The sequence below is a fragment of the Balaenoptera musculus genome, chromosome 6 (assembly GCF_009873245.2).
Source record: "Balaenoptera musculus isolate JJ_BM4_2016_0621 chromosome 6, mBalMus1.pri.v3, whole genome shotgun sequence".
In the NCBI taxonomy this organism is placed as follows: domain Eukaryota; kingdom Metazoa; phylum Chordata; class Mammalia; order Artiodactyla; family Balaenopteridae; genus Balaenoptera; species Balaenoptera musculus.
In genome coordinates, this window is record NC_045790.1 from 73,580,887 (window position 1) to 73,598,709 (window position 17,823).

The 17,823-nt window shown below is 32.1% G+C and overlaps 1 protein-coding gene across 3 annotated transcripts in view; it reads left to right on the forward strand.

Annotated features, from left to right (window-relative positions):
* Positions 1–17,823, forward strand: part of VPS13A (vacuolar protein sorting 13 homolog A) — a 259,530-nt gene that overhangs the window by 229,379 nt on the left and 12,328 nt on the right. The window contains exons 64-69 of one of the 3 annotated variants that reach the window (XM_036854831.1): positions 412–487; positions 574–737; positions 1,051–1,096; positions 1,206–1,329; positions 5,002–5,116; positions 7,610–11,746. In XM_036854831.1, coding sequence (XP_036710726.1) covers positions 412–487; positions 574–737; positions 1,051–1,096; positions 1,206–1,329; positions 5,002–5,116; positions 7,610–7,687 — 603 coding nt within the window. In that variant the 3' untranslated portion in view covers positions 7,688–11,746. The other 2 variants (XM_036854832.1, XM_036854830.1) reach the window with 2 other exon arrangements.

The following is a 17,823-nucleotide window of genomic DNA, read 5'->3' on the forward strand; positions in this document are numbered from 1 at the left end:
TTTATTCTTTTTGTCACTACTACTTTCCTTGTATATACCAAAAAAAAAATTTACCTTTAAAAGTAAGCATAGGGCTTCCCTGGTGGCGCAGTGGTTGAGAATCCGCCTGCCAGTGCAGAGGACACGGGTTCAAGCCCTGGTCTGGGAAGATCCCACGTGCCACAGAGCAACTGGGCCCGTGAGCCACAACTACTGAGCCTGCGCATCTGGAGCCTATGCTCCGCAACAAGAGAGGCCGCGATAGTGAGAGGCCCGCGCACTGCAATGAAGAGTGGCCCCCGCTCGCCGCAACTGGAGAAAGCCCTCGCACAGAAACGAAGACCCAACGCAGCCAAAGATTAATTAATTAATTAATTAATTTTTTTTTAAAAGTAAGCATAACTTTATTATTATTCTTTTTTGACCCTTTAGGGAGCCATCCAGGGTCCTGAAGAGTTTGTGGAAGGAATGGCACTGGGACTGAAAGCACTAGTTGGTGGAGCTGTTGGTAAGAAACAGAATGCCTACCAAGAATGATTATGCTAGAAAGTAATGATATGTTTTGTTTTACTAAAGGTATTACAATTTTGCTAGGTGGATTAGCTGGTGCTGCCTCCAAAATCACCAGTGCTATGGCTAAAGGGGTAGCAGCTATGACTATGGATGAAGACTACCAACAGAAGAGAAGAGAAGCCATGAACAAGCAACCAGCTGGTCTTAGAGAAGGCATCACTCGTGGAGGAAAAGGATTAGTTTCTGTAAGAAATTTCCCATGGTTGTGAACATTTTAGGAATATCTTTTAAAGCCACGATCTGTGAGTAAGGAAATAGACATAAAACTTTCATTCACTCAAATATTATTTGGAGGTTGGTGGAGCAGTGGGTTGTGACATAATAAAAAATATGTCAGTAGCCTCCAGAAATATTCTGTTTAAATAAAATACTTAGGAAATATGTTAATTCTTATGGTATCTAGAAAGCAGATCTCTGCATTTCTTTTGTAAGCCAGACTTGGTTCTTCAAGGTATCATGTCAAAGTATTGTAAATTTTCAATTGTGCTTTTCCTCTAGGGTTTTGTAAGTGGCATAACAGGAATTGTTACAAAACCGATCAAAGGCAAGTATAGTGATTCCTTTGGGTGATATATATTACCAAGGCTTTCATAAATTGATTCCATTTCTGTTCCTAATCCAGTTGTCTAAAACTCTGTCTTTTTTCTTTCCAGGAGCTCAAAAAGAAGGAGCGGCTGGTTTCTTTAAAGGTGTTGGGAAAGGTTTAGTTGGAGCAGTGACAAGGCCAACTGGAGGCATCATAGACATGGCTAGCAGTACATTTCAGGGAATAAAAAGGTAAATTCTCTTTGATGTAAAATATGAGTAAAATGCTTAAACCAAGAGAAATGAGATAAATCTCTTTGGCTTGAGGCACTTAATTATGACCCTGCAATAATGGCAAGTTGCATATGATCTTCCTAATTGCTTTTGATACTTCTTAAATTGTTGGTATTGCATCATTTCAGCTTTGTAGAGTTCTACTTTATTTGTCATTCATTCCCAGCAGCCTTGGCAGGGAAGGTTTGGCAAGTTAAGCTTTTCACTTACCTTGATTGAAATACATTACAATAATGTAATGCTATACATCAGTTATAAAATTAGCAAATATAATATTCTGTCTCCTTTTTTGAGAAATAAAGAATGGCATTTTAGATTCCCGGTTCAAACTCAGCTTGTGTTCACCCCTTCCTTTATGGTCTTATTTTGTTATGAAACTATTACATCCTTTCCCTCTATTTCTCTTCACTTGTGCAAATAATTTTAAACATGTTCTCTTTTCCTCCAAATTAAATTTAGCATAAGACTAAAATTTAGTAGTTGTGTTTTTGTTACCTCTATTATAGAAGTTTGTAACACATAAAACAATTGATTAAATTCATACTAATGAATTTAACTTAGAAACCTAACTTAGAAAATTGGTGGGTGGATATCTCCCTGACCTTTTTTCTTTTGTACTTTCTCTGGCTTTCTGCTCTATTGGAATAAGTATTGTCATTAAATTAGTTGCTCCTTTTAAGTCAGTATTTCATACTATGGCCATAATGGGGTGTTTCCAGTTTTAGTTTAGAGTTAAGGTTGGAAAAAAGGGTACAGTTTTTTCTACCTGTAACTTTAGTTTCACAAATATAATTATTGAGTCATAGTCATCAGAGAAGCTCAAAAGTCAATAAATCATAAGGAATTAACCATGACAATCAGACAAGAAAAGGAAATAAAAGGAAATCAAATTGGAAAAGAAGAAGTAAAACTGTCACTGTTTGCAGATGACATGATACTATACATAGAAAATCCGAAAGCTACTATCAGAAAACTACTAGAGCTCATCAGTGAATTGGTTAAAGTTGCAGGATACAAAGTTAATACACAGAAATCTCTTGCATTCCTATACACTAACAATGAAAGATCAGAAAGAGAAATCAAGGAAACAATCCCATTTGCCAATGCATCAAAAAGAATAAAATACCTAGGAATAAACCTACCTAAGGAGGCAAACGACCTGTACTCTGAAAACTACATGACACCGATGAAAGAAATCAAAGATGACACAAACAGATGGAAAGATATACCATGTTCTTGGACTGGAAGAATCAATATTGTCAAAATGACTATACTACCCAAGGCAATCTACAGATTCAGTGCAATCCCTCTAAAATCACTAATGGCATTTTGCACAGAATTAGAACAAAATATTTTACAATTTGTATGGGAACACAAAAGACCACAAGTAGCCAAAGCAATCCTGAGAAAGAAAAAAGGAGCTGGAGCAATCAGGCTCCCTGAGTTAAGTCTATACCACAAAGCTACGGTAATCAAAACGGTATGGTACTGGCACAAAAACAGAAATATAGATCAATGCAACAGTATAGAAAGTCCAGAGATAAACCCATGCACCTATGGTCACCCAGTCTATGACAAAGGAGGCAAGAATATACAATGGAGAAAAGACAGTCTCTTCAATAAGTGGTGCTGGGAAAACTGGACAGCTACAGGTAAACTAATGAAATTAGAACACTCCCTAACACCATACACAAAAGTAAACTCAAAATGGATTAAAGACCTAAATGTAAGGCCAGATACTATAAAACTCTAAGAGGAAAACATAGGCAGAACACTCTTTGACATAAATCTCAGCAAGATCTTTTTCGATCCACCTCCTAGAGTAATGAAAATAAAAATAAAAACAAAAATAAACAAATAATTAAACTTAAAAGCTTTTGCACAGCAAAAGAAACGATAAACAAAAAGACAACCCTCAGAATGGGAGAAAATATTTGCAAATGAAGCAACCGACAAGGGATTAATTTTCAAAATATACAAACAGCTCATGCAGCTCAGTATCAAAAAAACAATGCAATCAAAAAATGGGCAGAAGACCTAAATAGACATTTCTCCAAAGAAGACATACAGATGGCTAAAAAACACATGAAAAGATTCTCAGCATCACTAATTATTAGAGAAATACAAATCAAAAAACTACAGTGAGGTATCACCTTACACTGGTCAGAATGGCCATCATTAAAAAGTCTACAAACAGTAAATGCCAGAGAGGGTGTGGAGAAAAGGGAACCCTCCAACACTGTTGGTGGGAATGTAAATTAGTATAGCCACTATGGAGAACAGCATGGAGGTTCCTTAAAAAAACTAAAAATAGAGCTACCATATGATCTAGCAATCCCACTCCTGGGCATTTATCTGGAGAAAACCATAATTTGAAAAGATACATGCACCCCAGTGTTCATTGCAGCACTATTTACAATAGCCAGGACATGGAAGCAATCTAAATGTCCATCAACAGATGAATGGATAAAGAAGATGTGGTACATATATACAAAGGAATATCACTTAGCCATAGAAGAAATAATGCCATTTGCAGCAACATGGGTGGACCTAGAGGTTGTCATACTGAGTGAAGTAAGTCAGACAACGACAAATATGATAGTGCTTATATGTGGAATCTAAAAAAATGGTACAAATGAACTTAGCTACAAAACAGAAATAGAGTTACAGATGTAGAAATCAAACTTACGGTTGCCCAGGGGCAACGTGGGGGAGGGATAAATTGGGAAATTTGGATTAATGTATATACACTATTATATATAAAATAGATAATAATAAGGACCTAATGTATAGCACAGGGAACTCTACTCAATACTCTGTAATGGCCTGTATGGGAAAGGAATCTAAAAAAGAGTGGATATATGTATATGTATAACTGATTGACTTTGCTGTACACCTGAAACTAAAACAACATTGTAAATCAACTATACCCCAATAAAAATTCATTAAAAAAAATTAAATGTCCTTCTTTGTGTCCAATAGGAATTTTTTTTTTTAAAGTCTAATTTTTTTCTGATTTTTGTATAGCCATTCCAGCTCTCTTTTGGTTATTATTTACATGGTATATCTTTTTCCATCCTTTTACTTTCAACTTATCTGTGTCTTTGACTCTAAAATGAGCCTCTTTTGGACAGCATATAGTTGGATCACATTTTTTTATCCATTCTGCCAATTTCTGCTTTTAATTGGAGATTGATCCATATGTATGTGTCTGTACATATGGATACATTACATTTACCTTTAAAGTTGAGAATGAGACAAGGATGCTTGCAATCCCCTCATGTATTTCGCATTGTGCTGGAGGAGCTAATAATGCAATATAGTAGGAAATAGGAAAAGCAAAAGAAATTGAAAGTCTTAAACCAGAAAAGAAAAAGCAGTACTCATACGCTGATTCTCTGATTATTGTCTACAAAGAAAATCCAAGAGAATCTATAATCACACTTCTTTACAGTTCTACATTTGTCTAGAGAACTTATTATTATTTGTGTCAAAAGACAGAATTTAAAAAAGTGATGTAATAGTCTCATTTTATCCAAAAGAAGATCTTTTTTTTAGTAGTTTCATTTTAAAGTATACTTAGGAGTTTTTGAGTAGTTTTTAAAATCAAGTTATATGTTTTCCCTCTAGAGCTACAGAGACTTCTGATGAAGTGGAGAGTCTGCGACCCCCTAGGTTCTTTAATGAAGATGGAGTTATCAGACCTTACAGGTTGAGGGATGGTACTGGAAATCAAATGTTACAGGTGGGTGAAGAAATATCTTATGAATTAAGATTAATATAGTCAAGTCAGCTTTTTTTTAAAGTAGCTATATAATGCTTTAAATATATATTAGATTATTTGGGCTTTTATATGTTTTGCTTAATTCCATTTAAAGTTTCTTACATTTACTTAGGTTTTAAATGTACATTTATTTACTGTAAGATTTTTTTTTTCTTTTTTACAGGCATCAAAAAGTTTGATATGAAAAGAGTTAATGCATGACTTTGCAAGTGAAAGCCAACAGTAGATTTTAGTCTTAAAATTTACAAACTACGTACAGCTGTTTCTGTATTTTGAATGCAAAGAAAAGCTTTTATATTGGTAACTTTTTGTATAGGATTTTTAGCACATCTGATCTTTTTATAGGATACTCTTAGTTCTGTACTGGATTTGCTAGATTTGTTGAAAGCCATTGTGTCTTATGTACCCTCACAGTTGATGGTACTTATTTACCCAGTTAGACCATTTCTATTTAGGGTGCTTCCTTCAAACCACTAACAGCTTTTATTCCAGATGTAATCCTCATGTCCAGTTAGGCATGGATAAGGAAAAAAATCATGACCACTGCTATTGTGAATTCTTGGGTTCTCCTGCTTTTCTTTTGAAGATGCTCAAATGGCCATGACCCTCTTCCCGCTTTATGCTGTGTGGTCTATTTAAAACCCTGTGGAATTGATAAGCAATTTACATGAAAACCAACATCTTTTAGTAAGGAAAATTAGCTTTTAGAGCAATAGTCAGTTTGAAGATAGAATATTTTATCTGTTTATATAACTTATGCTTTGAAAGTTGGACTTTTTAAAATCTGGATTATGCTGTAGATAACATACACAATAGAATATACCAATTTAAAGTCGTTTCTGTGGTTTAGATGTGAAATACTAAATTAAATCATTTAATTGAAAACAAGGTGTCTTGAAAATATTCATAGTAATAATAAATTGTACAGACTTGAAAATACTCATAGTACAGACTTGAAATACTCATACAGACTTGAAAGTATTCATAGTACTTGATATCTTTATGTTCACAGTATATAATTTTGCATTAAATGTACTTCCATAAACTATAAGTATTGTGTTAATGTGTGATATTTAGTTAAGTGGTTTTACATTGTGTTTAAAATGTTTTTAAAGCATCAGTATAATTGCATATTGGGATAGAACTGGCAATCTACTGAGAGACTGTCTTCTAAATGGCAGGTTGACAAACTCTACAATGACAGTATATCATTCTTTGGAAATGTTGCAGAAGTCACCTATAGTTATACAATTGAAACATACATATCTACTCAGCACCTGCCTTCCCTTATTAGAACACAGTTAACATATTACTAATTCATTTTAATAAACTGAATAGTTATCTAATCACCTTTCACAAAACTAAAAATATTTCTTGAGAAACGATTTTATAAACTTAGTAGGAAGTAAGGATGAGTAGTGAGGAGAGTTTAGACATACATCCGCATTATTAGAGAACAGATGATAAGAAAGCCATGACATACCAAAAGTTTTTCACAGCTGATAACTTGATTTCAGTAACAAGTAAATTTGTTCTACACTTTTTTCCATTGATTGTTTTCTAAAGCTCTAAAGTTTGGGATTTAAGATCATGACTATTGACTGTATTTTTAAACATGCCTGTTATTTTCATTAGGCCAGTTGTAGAATTAATTGCTAAAAGAGCTGTTTAAATGACTAAAATCTCACAATCCTTGTCAGCCATTACTTATTTTTCAGCAGGAGTATTAAACACAGTATTAGTCGGAATACCTATGGGAATTCACCAGATGCCTTAGGATGTTTGTGTTTGGCATTATTCTCTTACAGGTGTAAGAAGTGGGTTGTTGCTTTAGTGGTAATGGTGCTTTTTTTGAATCAAAACTTTACTATTAGCAAACACTTTAAAATATACAAATACCAGTGCTGTGGCAAAGAAGTAGATGACATATAAGCAGTATTTCAAATCTCATCTGCCTAGATTTAATCTGATTTCATAATAATGCCCTTAGAAAATATTTAATACTTTCAAATGTTTGTCCTTTTGTTTTCTAATTTTCTAAAAAGGGTGCTCTGTGTTCACTAAATTATATATGCCTATATATGATAATTAAATATGAGATACACTCTTTTATTGTGTACCTTTCTATCTAGAAAGTGGCACATAATTATAGTGCTTCCTAGTAGTCCATTAAAGCTGCCTACTAGAGAAATAGAATAATTCTAACATAGTCACAGAATAATTTACTGGTATCATCAAGCTGTTCTATACATTAAGTGTACCAACCAGTGGAGTTTAGTTAACTAGCCTATCAGGTTATGAAATATTATATCCATAATTACTGCCTCACTTAGAACTGAAGTCTTCTTCAAAATTATTGACTTCTTGAACATTTCATAATTTTACATGTTTTCCAAGCAATTTGCCATACTTAACTAACATTTGTGCTTCTTTTTTTCTTTACCATGCTTACAGAAAATTCAGGTCTACAGGGAGTGGATTATGACTCACAGTAGAAGTAGTGATGATGATAATGATGATGACGATGATTAGTCAGATCTGAAATGTTCAAATTCATATGTTCTTTGCCATTTTATTTGGAATGTTTCATTAACATGTTTTGTATGACTACTACCATAATGCCCATATGGAGTTAAAAGTACTTTTTCCTTTTAAATGTTTTTCTATATACTTTCAAAAGCAAAACTTTATGCATTATTTAAGCACGGAAAAATGTATTTTATAGCCAAAGTAGGGCATACCATATACTATAGCATTTGCTTTATGTGTTTTATAGCTTTGTAATAACAGTTTGTCTTTAAGATTTAAAGTTAGGCAATTTTTTTTTTAATGTTCACTAGTTTCATTTTAAATTATCTGTTTATTTGTTAGCAAAATGCTGTTTTTAATGTTCTCTGTAAATTTTCTGGGCTGTAATACAATGTAATTGAGTAATAAAAAAAAAAAGAGAAAGAATAGTAATAGCCAGTCAATATTTTATATTTATTTAGCATTTTAAAAGCATCTTTTGTCAAATTTCTTTTAATAATAATAAACTTATATAACTTGAAGCAATATGAATTTGTTGTTCTATTCCAAAATCATATAGGTTGAACTACTATTATAAGAAACATTCATGATTTGTCATAGAGGTTAGATAATGAAATAATATATAGTCTGAGAATGAAGAAAAATGTTCTTTGGTTCTTTTATTTCATTTTATTATGTACACGTTTTGTGAAACAGTGAACAAAGTTGGTTTTACAATCATTATATTTACTTATTAGCTTACATATCCATGTGCTATATCCTTATTATAAAATGTTATGAATTAATTCAGGACAGAAGAATTTTTATAGTAAGCATAATTATATGTATTTCTTCTAGATAATATTGGGAAAATGTTATCTATGTTCCTGAAAGATGTATAAGCAAATCTGTTCTATGTTTTGTATACTGAAGGCTTTTTTTATTTCAAACTTAGATGAAACTTTTTGTTCTATTTTTCTAGTATATCAGATGTACTTAAAAAAAAAAAAAACTCGAAAAAGTTAATGACTGTTAATAGTATGATGTTTAATCCCTTATGACTGCTCTGCATTTGGATCAACAAAGGAGCATTTACCTTAATTTATGTTAAGCATTTTGCTTATAATGAGCTTATATTAGACTGTAGTAGATAATTGCCTTAATTGTTCAGCTTTTGGTTTAATTTATTCAGCCAATGACTTGAATCTCTTCTAATTCTTAGGTTTATCAAGATTTTATCTCTATAAATCATTATTCTCTATTTCTTAGAAAATGACTATTTCAGATTTTTAGTATTGAGCTTACAAAAAAAGAAGCTAAAAAATTTTGCTCTTGAAATTTCTACCTGCCTAGCATTGATTCAAATTAAGTAGAAATCCAGGTTGTGTATGCTAGGACTAAGAAATATGTGAATGTCAAAGAATTTAATTACTGTTTTCATCAAAATATAGTATTCTTATCTTTTTGGAGTAAGTAAATAAATTAAAACAGTGACCATTAAAATAGTCACTACTGGTATCAGAGACAATTTGTCTTTGTCTTGCATCCACTGTTCTCTCACCCTTGGTCAAAATCAAACAAAGTCTGCTGCTTCTACTGGAAGCTGGAAAGAACATAGTCTGTTGTTATGTATTGTGTATGCCTGAGAGAGGAAGGGTTTGGTAATTTCTTCATTGACTTCTTGATTCCAACTATGCTAAGCATGCGGCCTTTCTAAAGGAGAAAATGCTAACTGCTTGTTTGCAAGAAATTTACTGAGTTCCCTGTGGTTGGTCTGTGACACTTAATTCTACGGGACAGATTTCACAAAGGTCCTTATGAATTTATCTGGGAAAAGTTCTGGATATTTTAGCAGTGCCTTACCATTTTAATGAAAAGAAAATTGGAGGTAGAATTACATTTATTTAAAATCTCTTAAACAGCAAAAAGATTTAAAATAATATTCTAGTAACTAGTAAACTTTGTTCATGTGACCTTAGGGATTCATCCTTAAGTTTTTAGCCCTTAGAAGTGGCATACATTCTCTTAACAGTGTAATTGGCCTTGTTCTTTCTGTTTCTGTTTTCCTGCCCCAGTGAAATAATCTTTTCAAGCTTCTCTGCTGACAGGTATTAATTATTTTTTCAGTTTAAAAAATGTATTTATTATGTTAATTTTATTTGAGAAAAATTTAAGCCTGCGGATTGCTCTGTGTTTTCTTGATGGAGATATAGGACTTGGACAAAAATATCTTCTTATTCCTCATCAAATATATAGAAAATTAGTTCAATTTTGGGATTTTAAATGAGATGAACAGTTCTTTTGTTTGTTTATTAGTGGCTCTGTAATTAATTAGAACTTTAAAAATGGGAGTATCCATCTAATAAAGTCTTGTGAGAAAGCTGAGTTTGAAAGATTGACTATGTAATACCACACCTTTCCATATCCTTTAACTTTATTTATATTCCAAATTTCTATGTGGTCATTGCCTATGTATAGAAAAAGGAATAAAGGGATGGAGTGTTCTTCTCTCTTCTTTTCTAAGGGAATAATCACTCATTCTCTGTTTTCCTTTATGTCTACTTGACACTTGAATAACATAGTGAAAACTGGCAGGAAGAAGAGTTTATAAAAATCCTAAAATTGTGAACACCTATCACCATGGATAAATAATCTGTTTATAAGAGCCTATAAATGAAATTAATTGATGCTCACATTGGTATAGATATAACAAAGTAAATCCAGAGTAATATTACTGACTTTCGATATTCCTTATTGAAAAGGAAGTTGGAATAAATTTCAATTTGCTTCTGCTTTTAAAATAATCAGAATTTTATAAATTTTACCTTTTGAAATTATTCAAAACACGTATCATTGATGCAGTGTTGAGTGTTGACTTTAAGGTCATGTTATGAAAATTAACAGATGGAGCCATTTTAGATCTGTGAAGTAGGACATCAAAGTTCAACATGAAGTATGTGCTGCTGTATTTTACGTCCCAGGGTCATATACACTATAGAATAATGACTGCTGTGACAGCTACTATAGTAGTTTGTCTGATTTAAATCCCATGGTGAAATTTTGCATTATACTTTTCCTATAGTGATGGGAGGAGGACCAGAAACAACAATCCAACTGTTACTGAGTACTTTTCTACTGTATCTTCAAGCTACAGTTTTTTCTTTTATAGGTTTCCTTGCATATTTGTAATTTATTGTAGTAGTCCAAAATATTAAAGGTCCTATAGGGTCTAAATAAGATACACAAATTATTCATTTAAGTCAAATAATAATTATGATGGATATGTAAAAAGAATGTCAGTTTTATTTATTATCCTATCCCTACACCTTTGAAATAAATGGAGATCAATTAAAAATGTTTAGATTGTTAATGTAATCTTTAATTTCAGTAGATGAATATTCAGATTTATGAAGTGCAGTGAGTACAAGCCATACTATACAAAACCTTACAGAAAGGCCTGAATCAAAGAAGAATGAAACACATGATTTCAAATAACACAAACCGTGTTAGGGAGCTAATTAGAATAATTTATGATGGTCATATGTAGGAGTTTATGGCTTGGTTTGTTTTAATGTGGTAGACCCATTTTCATGTCTGTAATTATCTCTCAATCAGTATGATAAATTTATTTAACAATTATTTCATATCAACCAATATGTGTATAGGAATAGTGTACCTCCAAATATCAGCTTTAAAATAAACATTTAATAATTTTGTAAAATTGGTTTTTAATGTAACCATCTTTATTGCATATACATATCCTACACAGTGAAATGGTAACAAAGATATCTACTAAATTTGCATTATGCTATTTCTTAGGGATCCTTAATTATTTGAGCATTCAAAATATAGTCATTGTGTTTTTATAAACAGATAATCAGGATAGTATATATAATTCTTAATTGGGAATGCTATGTTTTTATACTGTAAATTATTATTTGTGAATAGTTTGTTAACTCTATTATGTCTACAAAGGTTTTTTGAATGTATTCAATAAAACTTGGAGTTTCTTTGAATTAAAAAATTTAGAGACTCGCACTCCATGGAAAAAGGTAAATCTCTCTTGCGAATCACTGGACTAACATTGATTCTCAATCTACAGTTTTAGTATTTTACAAAAGATGTGAAATTTTTAAAAACTTAAAGTAGATTATTTTCTACATTGTTAAAGTAATATATGCTCAGTAAAGAAAAATAGGAATAGAAAGGAAAAAATTTACCCTGTCTCCCCACCATTTATTACAGTGTATTTCATTTTTAAATTTTTATTCATGTAATTATGATTCAAATATATAAATTTATGTTATATATTTTTTATTTTATTGTAAATTTTTATAAATAGAATTACTGTTAACTTCTAAAGATTAAAAATGTGACCCATTCGGTCCCCAATGTGGGAAACCTGGTCTTTACTTCTGGAATACGTTATCACCAGCAGGACCTTTCTATGTTTTTATAGTTGATGTAGAAGCTTTTTCTTTTTGATTGAACATATTTTTACCTTTTGACTCTGCCTTTAAAAAAAAAAATTTACCCCTTAAATAAATCTTCTCCTCTTAAAATTCATTTGTGTATGTGCATGTATGTATAATCTTTGTGGGTTTCATTGTGTACAGATATTGACAGCTGGGTTGTCCCGTGGGGGTAGTATTTCTCAACCATTTCAGACATTTAAAAATTTTATCTGTGTTTTCTTTGACTCTCTTACATCTCTTACAAAGATATCATAGATGCCACTATATAAGTTGTAGAAGGGAGGCTGTTTTCTTTTGTTGTGTATTTCTTTTCTTTCAGAAATTACAGATGTTTATAATTAGCTTCAAATACTGCCTTAATAGCAATTGGAAGATAACTACCTTCAGCTGATGTGGTCTTTCCCTTTACTTCCGGAGGAGAATTACAACTGATCTGGGAAAAAACGGGCTTATCATAGGCAGTCAGATCACCAGAGTAGTGCTGAACATTCTTCCTGGCTTCATCTGAAATTTTGAGTAAGTGGACAAGAACTAGGAGATAAAGGCCCACTGGATTTCACTCTTCAATTTTAACTCTTCCTCTCCAGAAGCATACTTCTGAATGGGATGAGAAAACTGAAGAGAGCCAAATTCTGTTATCAAAGCAAATTAGAGTTAGCATCTCAGATAAAGCAGATGCCATGAAAAGATTACCTGTCCAATTTGGATACAATTCTCATACCTCATTTACTAGCTTACTAGAACTCTCTTGGAGAGTCTTTGGCACATCATTTTTGAAAGCATATACTTTTGAACATTTAGTAGTAAGTCCCACTAACTTTATTTTGGGCCAATGGACTAACTCACCCCACTTAGAACCTTCCAGAATTACGTAAAAATAACTGTGTGAATAAGACCTTGAAATTGTGTCTTTTTCTGGAGGTGATGATTCCACTTAGGGGAGGTTCCAGTTTTCTCTTTGTCAAAAAAGTGTACAATGAATTTTTAAATTATTTTTTAATCCAGTAACTGAAATGAGACTAATTTGATTACTAAATCTTTTTCAAAAGTTTGTCATCATTTCATCCCATAAATTTATAAATATATTATGGAAGGATAAATATTAAAGTAGCACATTTAACTTTAAAAGAAATAAAAATGTTAAGCTCAGATAGGTTCAACTTGAGTCTTACTTTCTGCTTACCGAGTATGTGCAAATAGAGCTAAAAATCTGCAGTAAGTTTTAGTTTAAAATCTCTTTAGTCTTTATTTAGCTAAAGGTGCTAAATTGTAACCTGGGATTCAACCCATGACTTCTCTACTGATACATGAGAGCCCTACCTTACAATGTTCCTTGGTTACTTACAACAGCATATAGATTCTCAACATAACTTGAGCTTAGTAAAGTTCATTCATATTTTTTTTTAGTTTGTGCTCTAACAATAATATTGTTAGAAGACTTTATTATAGATTATGAAAAGTCTTCTTTATTAGCCAAATATCCTATGAGAGAAAAGCTTGTTGTCTTGCCAAATGGAACAATTCATCTTCATAGAAAATTAGATTGGAGGCCACTTTCATTCATCTAAAAACAAAATTTAGTGTCATCTATAAAAGGAAACACCATGTATAGTTTTTTGCCAGTTAAGAGTCTTTAGTTGTAAATTCAAATGAAACTGATATCCTGTCTGGTGATGATTCTGATGAACTGTATATCAGTGAAAATTTACCGCTAAAGAATCTTATAGGAAGCAGTATGGAGAAATGTACGTTTAGACATTTTGTGAACTTTGAGTCTGAGTTAGTTGTTTGTTAGTCTTACTATCTTCCAAAGAGATAATTATCCCTGGGTATTATATGAAATTGAAGTATTACAAGAGATGTGACACAGCTTGTGAACTATCTGAATCCATATTCCAATGAGCTGTTAAAATGGGATCCCACTTCATCTACTGGAATATATGTATTTCTTCTATGCTAACTCATTTTGACAGTAAAAATACCTGGGGTGCAGTAATACCGTATGGCTCAGGGCCTGGATTCTGGAACCATGTAAACCTGAGTTCAGTACCAGCCTTTTCCTTTTACTAGCTTTATAGTCTTATTCTAGTCTGATCTCATATTCCAGACTATAAAATGAAGATAATTGTAGTACTAACAGTACTTTGGTATATAATACCAAGATAATAGTACCTTGATGGTGTTGCTAGGATTAAAAAGCAAGGTAATATATGTGATTATTAGTACAGTGTCTAATAGGAACTTACTGTATTTTCATTATTCCAGATGAATAATAACCAGTGTATGCTGGTTCTGGTCATCATTATTCTGTATTCCTCATTTGTCTCCTCTTTGCCAAAATAAAAAACCATCATTAAATTTTGTTTTTTTTTTTTTTTCTTTTAAGGCTAATAGAATAGTTAGAACGTTGTGACGGTTTCCACACATTAATTGGTAAGCGATAGAAACAATAAAACCTCAGTGATTTGGACTGCTCTGAATTATTTCAGTATTTTGAAAGAAATGTTACTCTTTTCAAGTTTATATAGTATCATGGGTCAGTAAATGTTCAATAGAGGTTCTTCTGGAACTACATTAGAGAGACTTTTGTAACTATCCACTTACAGTACTTCTGACCAACTTCTCTGGCTCTTCTTGTAGAATGTATTAGGTACGTTAATTAATGGTCTGCTGTTGTCAGTGCACATAATTATGTCATGAGCATAATTCTGTCCTTTCTCCAGACTGTTTTAGTTGAACCAGTTGGTGACAATTCACATCTCTTAAGATAATAGTTTCTTTTATTTGATTTTATGTCACAGTGTTATGCTCAGCTGTCCTGTGTAAGCTGTCAGCATAGTTTATACTTTGGCTGACTGTCAAAATAGCTTATTTGCATGGGAGGAGACAAAAGTATGGGGGAGGGATTAAACAAAGCCTTATTCCTCTTCAGATTTGATGACACAGTCAATGAGATTCAATTTTTTTAAAAAACCAATTTGCCTCACATAATAAGCTAAATACCAATTCTTCACTTGTGTTTATATTTGTTCTGCTATATATATGAAATCATTGAGCTTTCAGGTAATGAATTTCTACAATATTTGCCCATGAAGCTTAGTTGAATACCTTGTTTTTCCTGGCTATAGCCCTCAGATCTGTTATATTTAAAGTGAATTGATAAAACCTTTTTTATCCCTAAGCCTTAATCATATTACTCTAAGGAAGTTATACTTACTACATTTTTCTCTAAAGAGAAGATTACAAGTCATTTATTTATTTACTTCTTAAATAATTGAGAAACGGTCACATTTACATTTTAATTTGCTTTGTTTACCTCCCTGAATTTTGTCGTTTTTAAAAGTACACTTAATTTTTTAGTATAATCCGTTGATAAACTTTTCATCTTTCCCCATTGTCTCCAAACTATTCAAATTAGCCAATCTATAAAACCATTTATTCATTATCCAGTAGATTTTCTTGCTCGATAGCATTTTGTTCTTTATCTTTTTCATCTAGATGAATTTCATTTTCCTTTTATCACTCATGCTGCCATCTTAAAATATATATATATACCTCTATGAAACTCATCTTCCAAAAGAAACAGATATTGAACAGATTTTGTTTTCGTTTTTTTGCTTAACTGTATTCTTATCTTTACATTTGCAATGAATATTAGTACCTTATATTGTTTGTGATTTAAAGTCTTCCATGTTAGTGATTTGTTCCTATCATCTATCTTTTCATATTTTGCTTTGTTTTTTCGGAAATGTGTTTGTTATAGAACTGTGCTACTTCATAGCATTTAGATGGTTGGAAAGTGTTAGCAGTGTTTTCTGTATTACTATAGTTGTTAGGTGTGTTCTTTTTCTAAAGTACTGGGACTTATCTGGCAGGAAATACGGATATTAGTAGAGGATAACCCTGACACAACTGTCTTTCCAGTTCCTACTTTTTGTGTGTTTCTAATGTATAATCAATTTGGTTTGGATTTATTTATATCTAGTAAACTAAGGCTTACATACTCAACTTTTCTAATGCAAAAGGGACCCTTATCAATAACCATACATTTTGTTACCTGTAGGTTCTGACAGTTATATATAACGAATACAGTTTCCTTTGTGTTTCTCTGTTTATTTCTTTAAGAAAGTTCTTAAGTGATGATGGATAATTCATATATTCTTTTAATGAATAAGGCAAAAAATGCTTTTCCTTTAACACTATAGCATGTAAGTGAGGCTAACATGTCTATAGTACTGGCTGTTGTACTTGATACTTCAGGCAAATTCGTTGATTTTTCTGCCTAGCTTTGGTCTTGATGCAAAGACTACATGTGATTCCTAGCCCTGGTTTTGCAAATTCTTCATTTATTTTAAAGGGTATCCCAAATTATTTTAGTAGAAACATTCATACCTATCTGATTGGGGTGGAGGAAGATAAGGTATTAATATTACACTATTTGAATGCTGTTAACCTAAAAAAATTAAGCCAGCCTGAGCAGCTTTAGCAGCCTTCCTCAGCAACATCCAGCATCCAGGGATACTGAAGACATTTTTGAGGTACCATGGAAACGTGTGACTGATACTATCATGGTGTAGTGCAAGGCACTGGAATTAGAAGTGAAGGAACCACTTTTTTGAGCCCAGTTTTGCAACTGACAATATGACCCCAAGCAAGTCACTTAAATGTAATCTTAACCTAATAATACAAGGTTGTTGTGAAGATTAGATGGGAAAGACACTTAAATGATCCTCAATTTCTTCATGTGTAAAAGGAAGAGATTAGTTTGGATGAACAATAATACTCCTTGAGGTCTAAAATTCCAGGTTTTCAAAATAATATAAATGATGTTTTGAAAAGTATAAAGCGTCATATGTAGTGAATTTACAGAGTCAAGTAATTTGGCAGGAGATTGTGACCAAAGGCATGACATTTGTAGATTCTTTACAGCATGATGAAAGATGATGGCTGATAAGTTATCACATTCTCTCCCATCCTTCTACGGGATTTAGTTCAAAGTTGTAGCTTCTCATTAATGCTGTTCTTATTCCATAGTCGCATGTTTTAATGGAGACTGACCAGCAAAATTTTGCTGTATATTGAGTTATCTTTGATGTTTATTTAAAGATTGACCATTCATGTTTCAAGTGTTGCATTTAAGGTTTTTGATGAACTCCAAAAAGCACTTCATGAATTACTTTTTTTTAGCTTTTATTTATATCAGATGCTATTGTGACTATTAAAAGTGGTTTAATTTCTTAAATGTACAGATTAGATTAGGTCTGAAAAGTGGAAAGTGATGAAAGGCAGACTCAACTGCAATACACAGACTTAACATAATATTGAAATAGAAGTTAATTACTTAGAATTGAACCATTAGCTTTCAAGTTATTTGAAGATTGTAATCTATTAATGGGGTTTATAGACTCTTGTCTTCTAGTAGTAGCAATGTTCTTGAGGAAATCAACATTTGTATTCTATATTTTAAAACTTGGCCATATAGAACAAAAGAAAATAAATACTTTCAAGCTAATTTCTTTTCCAGTACCAAAAAACTGAAACAAAAGGATGTAAAGTTAAAAATAAAAGCTTCACTTCTAACCCCACCTCCACCGTTATCCTTCCCAAGCCCAGAGATAAATGCTATGAACAGATTTGGTGTGTTACCACGAACCCTTCCAGAAATTTTTTATGTTTATATAAATA